This window comes from Gossypium hirsutum, chromosome D12 (genome assembly GCF_007990345.1).
Source record: "Gossypium hirsutum isolate 1008001.06 chromosome D12, Gossypium_hirsutum_v2.1, whole genome shotgun sequence".
NCBI lineage: Eukaryota > Viridiplantae > Streptophyta > Magnoliopsida > Malvales > Malvaceae > Gossypium > Gossypium hirsutum.
In genome coordinates this window covers 26,970,658-26,983,930 of record NC_053448.1, presented here as the reverse complement: position 1 = coordinate 26,983,930, position 13,273 = coordinate 26,970,658, and the positions used below count along the sequence as shown (strand labels likewise).

The 13,273-nt window shown below is 32.3% G+C and overlaps 1 protein-coding gene across 3 annotated transcripts; it reads right to left on the bottom strand.

The window, feature by feature from the left end:
• Positions 1-1,101: 1,101 nt before the first annotated feature.
• On the bottom strand, positions 1,102-4,291 carry LOC107945346 (elongator complex protein 4). 3 transcript variants are annotated; one of them, XM_016879303.2, is made up of 9 exons: positions 4,118-4,291; positions 3,616-3,814; positions 3,271-3,497; positions 3,122-3,191; positions 2,715-2,871; positions 2,386-2,464; positions 2,014-2,173; positions 1,828-1,919; positions 1,102-1,688 (listed from the first exon to the last, which is right to left on the bottom strand). In XM_016879303.2, exons 2-9 carry the CDS (start codon positions 3,746-3,748, stop codon positions 1,521-1,523), a joined length of 1,086 nt encoding a protein of 361 aa, XP_016734792.1. In that variant the 5' UTR covers positions 3,749-3,814; positions 4,118-4,291; the 3' UTR covers positions 1,102-1,520. The 3 variants fall into 3 exon arrangements, 2 of the variants coding, with proteins under 2 accessions (XP_016734792.1, XP_016734795.1); XM_016879306.2 differs by having other exon boundaries at positions 3,616-3,858; positions 4,118-4,254; XR_001696518.2 differs by having other exon boundaries at positions 1,447-1,688; positions 1,756-1,919.
• Positions 4,292-13,273: the final 8,982 nt, after the last annotated feature.

Here is a 13,273-nt window from a genome sequence, read left to right as displayed (position 1 = left end):
AACAAATTGATTAATCCTTTTTATGTTAGCAGACTAGGAAGGAAAGAAACAATACTGATCCAAGGAGATTAAAAATTAAATAAAGATTGTGGGTTGATTTGGTCCTATCATTTCCCCCTGCCGACACCTTTTACACAATACAACATAAAAATAATACAAGATGTTTTGGAAGACAATAACACAAGTTCTTGGAGATATTAGAAAAACTGTTGAACAGCTAAGCATTCAAAGTATACTACGACCAAAGAATGGATGAAAACCTTCACTTTGCGTTTGATTGGAACAATATAACCTCAATTCATCGAAAAAATATTTGCATTTTTTTTTTTAATTCAAACATGTAATATTGATGCTTAAATTTGGTATTCTTCAATTTCAACTTCTAGTCATTTTCCCAAAGTTTGAATAAAGATTATATAAGTTTGAAATTATAAAATACATTTGATTGAGATGATTTGCTATTTTATTATATCTGTTTATCGTTAGGTTATTTGTTTAAATTTGAAGATTCATTCAAAATTTGAGAAGATTTAGACAAAAAATATTAGGCTCAAAAAATAAGATTGGATAAAAAAATTAAGTTTGTTTAACATATGAGTCGAGCTCAAATTTGAACATTCATGATTCGAGGCCGACTTGTTTTTAAGTTAGTAATATTTTATGTTATGTTATTTTTATATATTACGTAATTTATAACACATCAAAATTAAATCTATAGTAAGATATAATACTATTACTATAATGTATATATTAAAAATTGCTAAGGTAAGTATATATAAAATTTTAATAAATAAAAATAATAAAATTATTAAATATTAAATTAAAAACAATATAAACATATATTTAGATTTTTAAAAAGATCATATAAATAGATTTAAAATGAACTTAAATTAACCATTTATAAATATAGATGGATTTAGACAATTTCATGTCCATATTTTGGGCCAACCAAGTTTAGGCAAACATTAAATGAGTTAATTCATGCATAAGTCTATCCAAACCCAACTTATAAGCACCTCTATATGCATTTTCAAATACCCAAAAAGGGATTTTTTTTTTTTATACAAGCTTAATAGCTTTGGTAGTTGGCAGCTAGAAGAATGGTATAAAAACTCTGGATTAACTTATGGACAAAGCATCAAATAAACATGTTTTAAATAAACTACAAGATATTGTAAAGTAGATGACCAAAATTCTTCTATGGAAAAATGTCGATTACAGCAAGCTCAGCTAATAAGTGCTCGGTGGTATCTTTGAGTTGAGTTCATAGATTTTCCTGCGTTACATGTAGCAAAAAACAATCTCTTTTGGCTCACCAAGAGATTTGTTCGAGAATGAGACCACCAAGACAATAAGCTCAAATTCTGTGTTGTTAGGGCAGGTTGGTTCTCTCAACTGCTCTTGCATCGGCTGACTTTGGGAAAACCTTTGATATCATAGTAACGGAGAATTACGGTCTTGATTTCTGATTGTTTCTCATTTTGTTGCTATCATGAGTTGAATTATTCTGTGGTATGCAGTCAAAAGTCAAGGTTCCCTGTCTTGGAGGAACTAGAGCAACCACCTGACGTGCCATATGATGTTCCACTTGAACCATCGACAGGGGCCTGATTTAGACATTCTAAAACCAAATACCGTCGCTTTTGCAACTTGATTGAAAAGGTTGTTGCCTCAAGAATCACGGGAACCTGATCACGGTGCGGTTTATAATTCAGTGGTAAAATTGTGCAAGATACGAGTAAAACTGACAATTACCTTGCCATAGATCTCTAAGTAATGAATAGATCAAGCTGTACAAGACCAGGATTTAGGCTCATGCTAATAAACCTGTGTGTTGATGCGTGCAACCTTATGCACATTCAGAAAGCCAACCATATCCTGGTAACCGGTGAGAAGTTGTGCCAATTCCTTGTCTTCATCTAACCGAAGCATCAAATGAGACCAATAAGTCCATACAAATTTGAAATAAAAAAAACGAACACAATAAGCACAAGGTATAGACGGGCAAAAAACCTTGAATGGCCTTGACAGAAAGTAATGTGTCTGCCATGTGCTGCCATCGTTTACAGAAGGATGGTGAAAGAAGGGAAGGAGGAAAGGTTATTATGGCAACTGAATTTGAAGACCGGACCATGCTTTTGAGAGATCTAATAAATGAAAGCATATCCCACTCCTGCAATAGTTTATATTAGCAGAAGTAATGAATTACAAACCGAAAATTGATGTAGCATCAAAGTGACTTCTAAGACTACAACTTCCACAGTCCAAAAAAGGCGCAAAAACATTTAAAAATATTCTTCACTTGCAAGGGAACCATTAAAAAGAAGGAAAAATAAAAAGGAATTTATAATAGTTTAACAAAAATATTAAAAACTTTCCACTAACCATGTTCGAATACGCACATTGTGGAGCACAAAATGATTGGATAGCTATACGACCAGCACATGAAATGCTGCCATCATTTCTATGACATAGCCAAAAGAGAACAAGGAATGACTGATAAATATACCAAAATGAAAAGAAAGAAAAAGGGAAATAAGGTAATGGCAAGTTAGTTGAGACCCTAAAAATAGGACTCTGGAACTTCATACAGGATTATACTTAGAGCTGTAGGGAGATGGCTATAATAATAAAATAAAATATTAACAAATATGGCTGCATGTCAAATGTTTCCAATCCCATGAATATATAAATATGAAAGCAAACAATGATACCGTGGAAACTGGGATAAAAATGTTGCACAACGGTCTCGAAGAGTGGAAAGATCAGGACAATCTTGGATGCTAACACAATCTATGCGTGGTCCATTTATGAAGTGCCTCTCTAGGGGCTTCCTCAAATCAAATTCATTAGAGTACTCATGTTTACCATCTGCACCATGTTCACATAAAGGGCTATGAGTAGAAGTTTAAGGAGTGAAAAGCATGAACAAGGGTCAGGAAGAGTGCATTTTCAAACAAACACCTTAATGCATCAAGTTTTAAACTGAAAAGTGATAAAGTGTTACGAGTTGAAAGAGTAACTCTTTTCTTACTCTTACTTAAGAAACAAAAGCAAGCTGCATTAACGTTTGTTAACCCTGCAAGCAAAATGAACAAAGAATATACCAGGGATAAACTACCTCTTTGTCCATCGAGCTGATTTTCACCAAAATACTTCTTATACTGCCAAGCAATTCTCAGACCTTTCTCCTGCAAGTTTTTTTAATATGCCATTCACATTCTTAGTCTTTAAACAAAACTGAAGAAGAAGACAAAGAAAAAAAGGGACCTGATCTGGATCGCGTTCCCGGGATTTGTCATCTTTGGATGCAGCAGGACTAGGCAAAGTACCCAAGAAACCCCTTGGATCTCTGGCTGGACTAGAATAGAGAAGATGTTGGCCGAGAACAAGTCCCTGAGCCATGAAATTCCTCAACAAAAGCATGTGATGAGGTGCTTCTGCGTCTTCCATCACCATAACTAGACTTCCCAAAGGGAACCCACCACCCAGTATCTCTGAATATCAAGTAAAAACTATTCAATAACAGAACAAATCACCTCAAAGAACTGAGAGAAAGCAAGGCCAAAAAAGAAAGTTAGACAGTGATAAGAATAAGAGAGTGTATGACATTACTGTCAAGATCGGGTATCCCAGAAGATAGAAAGACCGTGCCATTTGGCCCACACTTAAGTCCGGGGCCATGAGATGGGGCTGCAGTGGAAAGGTTTCGAGAGAAGGTACTTGTCCGAGTCTTGGCCGCAGCCATAGCAGTAGCAACAGTCAAAAATCAAAACACCACGCAATGAAGTGATCTAAGACTTTCCTGGTTTAACTGCAGCGAGCAATACCCAGTTGCACAGTTAATCAAAACAAAACCTAAAAACCCAAACAATAACTATCACTGAGGGTGTCGGAAACAGCAATGGACATAGAAAGAAGTATAACCTTCAACAACCCATATTGTTTCTCATTATTTTTTAAGATGTATTTTTCTCTTTTCATTAAAGCTTTTTATCGAATAAATGGTACGCAGCTGATTGGTAAAGTTTACCAGACACTAAAAAAAGTTCCAAAAGAGTGCTATTCTTTTGCTTTTCTGTCTAAGTAACAAAACAGGGAACAATTAAATTCTCACCTTGCTCTCTTTAAAGAGAAAATTATAGCAACTGCTTCAAACTCTTCGGCTTCAAGTTTCCTGCCTCAAGAGTTGGCCGTTTTCAGAGTGATTATTTGCGTTTTCGTTTTGTTTAATCGATGTTTTTCAGGTTTTATGAAGCGGAGCTACTTGTTTGGGCTTAACCCATTAGTTATTTCAATGGGTCAACGTTAGGCTTAGATTTATAATTAATTAATTTTTTTATAAATATCTAAACTATATATAATTCTCTCTATGCTTATAATCTGAAGAATGGAAAAGAGTAATGATGAAAAATTTGCTAATCCGATGATTAAGATTCATAGCTAATTTCTTATATATGGTTTAACTATTAGATTAAGAAATTTTTCATTCTTCATATTAAATAAAGTTTTGAAGTTGAAGCGCATTTAAACTCATGTTCTTTAGACCGTTGTTGTATAGTATTTTTATAAGGAAAATGTTTGGTGTTTAAAAATTATATGTTCAAAGTTTCCAATATGGGACCAAATGAGTTCTAGCTTGGTTGGTATTGACATTGTTGACTATGCAGGAGAACGTGGGTTCAAGTGCATTGAAACGCATTTGTCCTCCTATTTAAGGGTTGGAGAGGGATTGTGAGTAGTTCTAGGCATTTGTATTAAAAAAATGTCCAAATGGAAGATAATAATTCTCTTATATACCCTTTGTGATGGTTTAAAATTAAAAGCAAAAAAGTCTCTCATCTAAAATATTTTCGAAGTCAATTCTCTCTTATCTTTTATTATCTGGGTGCTCAAACTTCGATTAAAACTAAATTAACCAATCGAATTAATTGAACTTAATAAATAATATTATATTTTATATGTATTAAGCTATTAGCCCACTGCCCACTCAGGCCCAACCACCAACCGACCCCTAACACTCCTACCTAGCCAATATAAACCCAACCCAATATAAAATTAATAAACCCAACCCAATCCTAAAAATAAAAAAAATGGAAAATCCTTAACCCTATTTTGATTTCTAATCTCCCAAAATTGAAAGTCCTTTGAAATCTCCCAAAATCCCTACTACCGACAACCCAACACCGATAACATGCTCACCATTAGTCACCACCGTCCAGCGTAAACGTAGTCCTCCAAGAAGGTCTCCTCTAAGTCGTAGACGGAGCCATTCTCCAATTTGTAAACTTGTTCATTCTTGTTCAAGGTCATTCTCACCTCATAGATAATATAGCTTAGTAACAAAACCTTTTCTTCTAGTGCATTTTCTTTTAAATTATATGTTTTTCCTTTTGTTATTTCTCTCTATTAGGTTACAAGAAAGAAAGCAAAATTTTACTAAATTTAGCTATATAGGGTGAAAGTTCTTGTAGTTTGGTTGACTACATTGAATGAATAAATTTGAGCTTATGCTAGCGCTTTTTCAGGCCCCTTCTAATTGATGTTTAGTTGGACTTGGGCAGCATGATAATTTGTGACTACAAGAATGATGTATTCAGGGCCAGAAGTATTGCTAGTACTAGTAATATCACTTTCTGATTGTATTCTAGTTCTCGTTAATTATAAAGCTAAAGTTTAGTTGTAGAAGAAGATATACGTGTTAACAAGACAATGTGAACATTGTGTTTCCATGTCTCGGGATCTTACTTCTGTATGTTATTATCTTTAAAACAGAGGCAAAGGACCAGCAGCAAGACGTGGGAGGTCATCATCGTATCCCAGATCACCTAGCCCTTAGAAGGTTTGTGTTTATTATTATTTATTCAAAGAGTACTTTACCTTATTTATTATTTTGTATTGAAAATATTTTTATTAGTTATTTACCTATATGTATGAGTGTTGCTATTTATTATAAATTAGATGTTATTTGTTGCATTTTGTTGATTTATTTTGTTATTTTGTGATTTTTATGTTGAATAAATTGAGAGAGAAATGAATTAGAAATTCAAGATGCTTTTCTTTTTTAATTGTTGAAAGGGTTGAAAATATTAAGGTTTTTTCTTTTTGCAAAGGAAAGGTTAAAAGTTTAATGAATGAGGCAAAAAAAATTCTATCACTTAAAGAGTTCCCAAATATATTTTTGTTAAGGTAAAAAGAACATAATATATTTATTTGCTAATTGAAACCGCTTGAATAATGACCATAATGTATTGTTAGCTCAAATAATCAACTCAAAATGGCCAAGAGGGGGTGAATTGGCCTTTTAAAATTTTTACGGTTGCTAAGAAAAATATGGAGACAATGAACACGTCGATATATAGTGGTTCGGCCCTAATTTTCTACTCCACTACCTTAGCTTTCCACAACTAAGAATTTTCTCAAATTCAGTAATTTGACAACCTTTGAGAACAAGGTTTAACCTTACAAACTCCCTTAAGGTTTTTACCCAAACCTTAGGACAAAATCCTCTCAAAGAGAATAACAAATAAGCAAACTAAGTACAAACCCTTACAAGATCAGAATGTTTGCAAACTAAGTTCAACTACAATGAGAAACACTTGAGCTGAATGAATACAATGAAAACTCACAAGTGTGTTTAAAGAAAATTGTTGAAAATTGTAAGCACAAGATTATTTTTTATTGATCTTTAAGCTTGATAATCTTTCTTCTAGTTGTAGGACCTTGGAACTTGGTATTTATACCCCCTAATCGATTTTCAACCATTGTGGTTGTTGGAAAAACAAATAGAGTCGTTGGGGATGAAATAACCAGTGCATTTAATTCACCTACAATCACGAGTATCGATACTTACTAACAAGGTATCGATATTTTTAACATTTAATGCAAAATTCAATGACCGTTGGAACCAGAAATATCGATACCAATGAGCTTTTATCAGTACCTTATGAAAAATATCAATACTAGATCGATACTTAGCTGAAATGTTTGAGAAACAAAATTTCAATTTGGTACTGATTTTTGGAGGGGTATCAATATTTAAAAACTATCAATACTTGGCCAAAAATTATTGATACTTTTTTTATCTGGAGCTATACTGATTTGTTTTAAAATAGTTTAACTTTGATTGAAATATTCTAACTTGATTGAAAGGTTAATTCAAAAACTTTTCTAAAAGTTCAAAGTGTAGGTTCAAAATTACATTTCTTAGACTTCATTTGAATATACAATTTTGTTGATTTTGTTCAAATTTAACTTTTATTTAAAAACATTTTAATTTTTTATATCAGAACATATTATCAAATAAAGCTTGTTTAACAATCTCCCTCTTTTTGATATAACAAAATATTTTGGTAATTCTTTTTTTGAATTTGTTTTTTCCCTCAAAGACTTTATTTTATGATTTTGAAACAAAGACTTGATATTATAATTTTAAAACAAAGACTTGAGTGTGAAAAATTGGTCACTTAGGTGTTAGTATTAAAAGATTAGTCATTAAAAATAATCAACCAAATACTAATTAAATTTACTTTTCTCTTCTCCCCTTTTTGTTATGTCAAAAATAAACAAATAAAGCTTAAAAGGAAAAAAAAATGGTTAGTCTAAAGATAGATATTAAAAATAAAGAACAAGTGAACTAACATTTGCAAAATAAGCATTGAAATATCTTAAAATACAAAGAAGCATTAAGGTGCAATCACATAGAAATAAGAAAAAAATTAACTCAAAAGATGTAATCATTTTCGCCATTTCTAATGACTTCATACACCTAATTGTATAGAATTAAAGCATGATGTATATGAATATTGAATATCTTAAAATATGTGAAGATTGAACATTTGCTTCAAATAAAGTTTAATTTAGCATACTCAAAGAAATTCAAAAATTTGTATACTAGACCAAATAGGTCAAAATAGATTAAACATGCAACATTAACTCCCCCTTACTATTTGCACATAAGATCCATAGAAATCCTTCATACATGCTTTTTCAATCAATTTTAAGTCAAAAAGAATTTTAAAAATATCAAAGTGCATGAAATCATTTTAACACAAACTCAAGGTAAGGTAGTAATACCTAATTCACTCTTAAGTGTCCAAAATCTTTCATTATCTAAAGATTTGATCAAAATATCAGCTAATTGATGCAAAGTGTCAACATATTCTAGAACTATGTCTCCTCTTTGGACATGATCTCTAATGAAATGATGTCTAATCTCAATATGCTTAGTTCTAGAGTGTTCGATGAGATTTTTAGTGAGACAAATGTTACTAGTATTTTCACACTTGATAGGAATGGTATCTACATCAATTCCATAGTCCATAAGTTGTTGTTTCATCTATAAAACTTGAGCACACCAACTACTGATAGAAATGTATTCCCCAATTGCCTACTCCACTACCTTAGCTTTCCACAACTAAATATTTTCCCAAGTTCACTAATTTGACAACTTTTGAGGATAATGTTTAACCTAACAAAATTCCTTAAGGTTTCTACCCAAACCTTAAGACAAAACCCTCTCAAAGAGAATAACTAATAAGCAAACTAAGAACAAACACTTACAGGATCAAAATGTTTGCAAACTAAGCTCAATTACAAAGAGAAACACTTGATCTAAATGAATACAATGAAAGCTCGCGAGTGTGTTTAAAGAAAATTGTTGAGAATTGTAAGCACAAGATTATTTTTTTATTGATATTTAAGATTGATAATCTTTCTTCTAGTTGTAGGACCTTTGGAATTTGGTATTTATACCCCCTAATTGATTTCCAGTCATTTTGGTTGTTGGAGAAATTAATAGAGTCGTTGGGGATGAAATAACTAGTGCATTTAATTCACCTGCAATCACGAGTATTGATATTTGCTAACAAGGTATCAATATTTTTAGCATTTAATATAAAATTTAGTGACCGATGGAGCCAGAAATATAGGTACCAATGAACTTTTATTGATACATTATGAAAAATATTGATACTAGATCGATACTTAGTTGAAACGTTTGAGAAACAAAATGTCAATTTGGTACCGATTTTTGGAGGGGTATCGATATTTAAAAACTATCAATACTTGGCCAAAAATTATCAATACTTTTTTGTCTAAAGCTATACTGAATTGTTTTAAAATAGTTTAAATTTGATTGAAAAATTCTAACTTAATTGAAACTATTTTAACTTGATTTAATGGTTGATTCAAAAACCTTTCTAAGAGTTCAAAGTGTAGGTTCAAAATTATATTTCTTAGATTTCATTTGGATATACAATTTTTCCAATTTTATTCAACTTTAACTTCTATTTAAAAACATTTTATCAAATAAAGCTTGTTTAACATGTATTCTAGAAAAAAATTTAACACATCCATAGTTAAATATTCGAATTCCTAAGAGTTCTTATCCATCAAGTAAAAGGTTTTATGGATTTAACATATGCAAAATCTTAATTTCACTTAACATTAAACATTGTCGTCAATCATATGCTGACGTGCTCCAAAAGTGTGGAAATACTTCAATTTTTTTTTCAAAAGAAAAGAAATATGATCAAATTTAATAAATTTTTAGCTAAGCGATTACACTATCTTATATAAGATTTTAGTATTTATTAAAAACAACTTGCTTAACTTAAATTGTACATTTATTTATGGTAAAAAAACATTTTAATGGGGAGTCTTATTGAGTTTTGCAAAACTTATAAGATTCTTTATTTTTATAGAATGAATTAAACTCTTGGAAACCATATTAAAATGTATATACATTGCAGAATGTCCACTGAACCAACATCTGTTGAGGGTAGTGTTACACCTCCTAGTCCCACTTCAACATATTTTAGAAATTCAGTAGGTGAAGCTTCAAGCCAAAAAAAGGGGGGACTACTAGGAAAAGAAAAGTCATCCCTCAAAGATCAGAAGTTTGGTCTCACTTCACTAAGGTTATTAATAGTGAGGGTGTAAGTAAGGCTAAATGTAATTATTGTGAAAAGGAATTTTATTGTGATGAGAAAAAAATGGCACGAGGTCATTGAAATAGCATAAACAATTCATGTAAGAAAAATCCTACTAATATTGTTAACACTAGCCAATGGCAACTAGTTTTACCTAGTAAAGGAGTTGAAGGAGGAAGGGCATCTTTCAACTTGGAGATTTGATCAATAAGCATATAGTAAAGGGTTAGCACAAATGATTGTGATTGATGAATTACCTTTGTAACACCCAATATTGACAGGTCCTGAGTTTAGGCGAGTAACCCGAAAGAATCTAAGTGGCGTGGCCCTATTCACTCAATTGACACTTCTGGCGTATGCAAAGGGTGTATAGCTAATGTTAGAGTATAAGGTAAGGATTTCTCTCTGAAATGTGAGAATATGTAAATAAGAAGAGATTGGTGAGTGATTGGGTAATGAGGGTATCGCCAAAGGTAAGGCACACCTAGTTTTTCTAGTTATGGTGCGAGTTACGTTCTAATAAGATGGTCAGAATGAACTAAGGGATAAATCAAGGATACGTAAAAATTTTGGATTCTTGTATATATTTCTCTACAGTTGTAAGCCACAAATATAGGAAATTTTGTAAGTTGGTAACACGTGTTAAGTTCCATTATAAAATCATGGGTTTTACATTTATATATTGATATGAGCTTTATAAGAAAGGGAGAGTTATCTTCTTCCTTCTATTTTAAAAAAACACCATTGCTAACTTGCTTTAAACTTGATCGAGGATCTTTCTTACTAAGCTGAAACTAAGGATCGGAGTTCATGCAGAAGGTTGTTTCATATCCTAGGTAAGTATTATGGACTTGCATGTTGACTTCTGAAAGAGTAAGGATGTTTTATGTGCGTAAAGAGTAACACGGGGAAGTAAGGTGTTGCATGGAGGTTATCTAGGTTTGAGATGATGATAAAAGTTATATGAATGAGTTTTAATAATATCCCTATGTCTTATAAGTAATGAATTGTTGAGATTTCGGGATGGGTGTTTGGATTTGGAGATTAAGCTACTGTTCGTGGGTGTAAGGTGAGTCCCTAAGCTGATTCCCGTGTATGAACTATGAACTGAGATTAGAAAAGGGTAGTACGATGAGTATGTTGATATATTAATGTTGGATAAGTTTTTCATGTATAGGTTGTATGAATCTGATAAGTAAAAAGTATGTGATAAGAAATCTAGAGTCGAGAATATGTCTGTAAGAGCATGTTTGAGATATATGATAATTCATTAAAGGTCTGTTATGTGAGTATGTGTCTATTCACCGTGGTGCAATAAAAAAAAAGGGTCCATCGGGACTTTAAACACAATCTTTAAAAATAAAAGTCCATGACAATGACACCATATTGTATAAAACCATAGCTGGGATATGACATCATATGGAAAAGAACTAAAAGAAGGTGATTACCCAAAGGGGGTTCTCCACGTGACCCAAGACAATAAGGTCAAACCTCACAAAATGTGAGTCTAGGCAAATCTCTATCGTGAACACGTTAAAAAAAACCTTTCTGGAAATCTATGAAAAGGAAGCCTTTCTGGCTATCTATGAAAAGGAAGCCTTTGTGACGATCTATAAAGGGAATGCATTTGTGGTGCACTTTAAAGAATGGCCCTTGTGGTAACTATATGAAGGAAATGCGTTTGTGGTGGACCTTGAGAGAAAGAAATGGCATCCACAACGAACTCTAAAGGAACGATAATTGAAATGAACTCAGAAGGAAAACTCCCTATGGCATATCATGTTACACCTTCGATGAGATATTCTAATAAGCTTCCTTTGTGGCGAGTTTCATTTGAAATGTTTTGGCATATCTTGCATGGTCTTAAGACAAGAATAGAGAAACTAGAATGCACCAGAGCATGTGGCAAAATCGATGTATTGGTTAATTAAACTTAAAGAAAAAAAGCTGAGTAAGGGTTATGTCTGGTAAATTGAAGAAGGTTATCTATCTGTAATTATTAAAATAAAAAGGGTATTCTCTAGAAAGGATCAAATCATATAATTAAAGAATGTATCTTCTATCTATGTACGAAATCATTCATAGATTTCAAAGAAACGATGGCTTAGAGTATGTATGTAAGAATAATAATATTTTATCTGTATGGACCTCTAAAATAGGTATGGTTAAGGAATCACGAAAGTGCATAAAGAAGAATGTGAGTATTGTATCAAAGATGCGGAAAGTATGGCATGAGTTCAGAGTCAAGGGTAACATCTATGGTACGAAGAATGGCATTTTGGGAAAGTATTCGCTAAGGAGAAGTTGAAGAACAAAGAACAATGAGATGGTGAGTTAAATTACCAGATGTGAAATACAAAATGATCCAGGTAAATGGGTGTTTATCTCACTAAGTTCTTATGAACTTACATTTGTACATTATGTTGCAAGTAACTTAATTTAGGTCTACGCTAGGAGGGGCAATGCTAGGGGTACGCCAAGGAAATGACAGGGTGCACCTATTATGCATACAGAATGGGTTGGTAGCATAAATGTATTCAGTAGCATTATTTAAGATTTACACTTTGAGATAATGTAATTAAGTTATGAGGTTCGCTTGAAAGCCCTTGAAGTGGAAATTCTTATACAATAATAATTGTCCTATGTATATTCAATTGAGATTTTGGTTGAAAGATTAATTTAATTAAGTTGTAATATTTATGGAAGTTTGGTATGAATATATAAGCATAACCCTATATTTTTGTTGTAACACCTGAGATCCGGATCCGGTGAATCGGAACGAGTTGAGGGCGTTACAAGTTTTGGTATTAAATCTTGATTTAGTCAGTTCTCAAATTATGAAAGTGAATGAGCTCTGTATGCATAATACGCCGAGCCTAGCTTAGTCTCTAAGGTATGAGTAGGCAACTTTGTTTATGTGTAAGGTAAAAGATGTAATGAAATAATAAGTAAGACAGTAGATAAGGTAAGGGAATGATAGTATTAATAAGAAAGAAAAATATTACACGGTTCAAAGTTTGGAAAAATGAAAGATAAAAAGAAATTAAGTACATGAAAAAAGAAATAGATTTTAATTCTCCCCTTCATCAGGCTGATCAGTAGGCTCGGTAGGGACCCTTTTAGTAGAAAAAACGCCCTTTGGAATCTAATCCTCTAATGTTAAGCCCTCATTGTTGTTTTCAACAACAGGCATGGATGGAATGATAAAACCTTTTGGTTACCTCCACTCTCATTGGAAAGTTTCCCACTCTTCGCCTTTTGTATGGTAAACATCGAAGCTAAATGAATAAGTAGAAACATCTTTGAGACAATCGAAGTTCACTCTCCTAAGATCAAGAGGA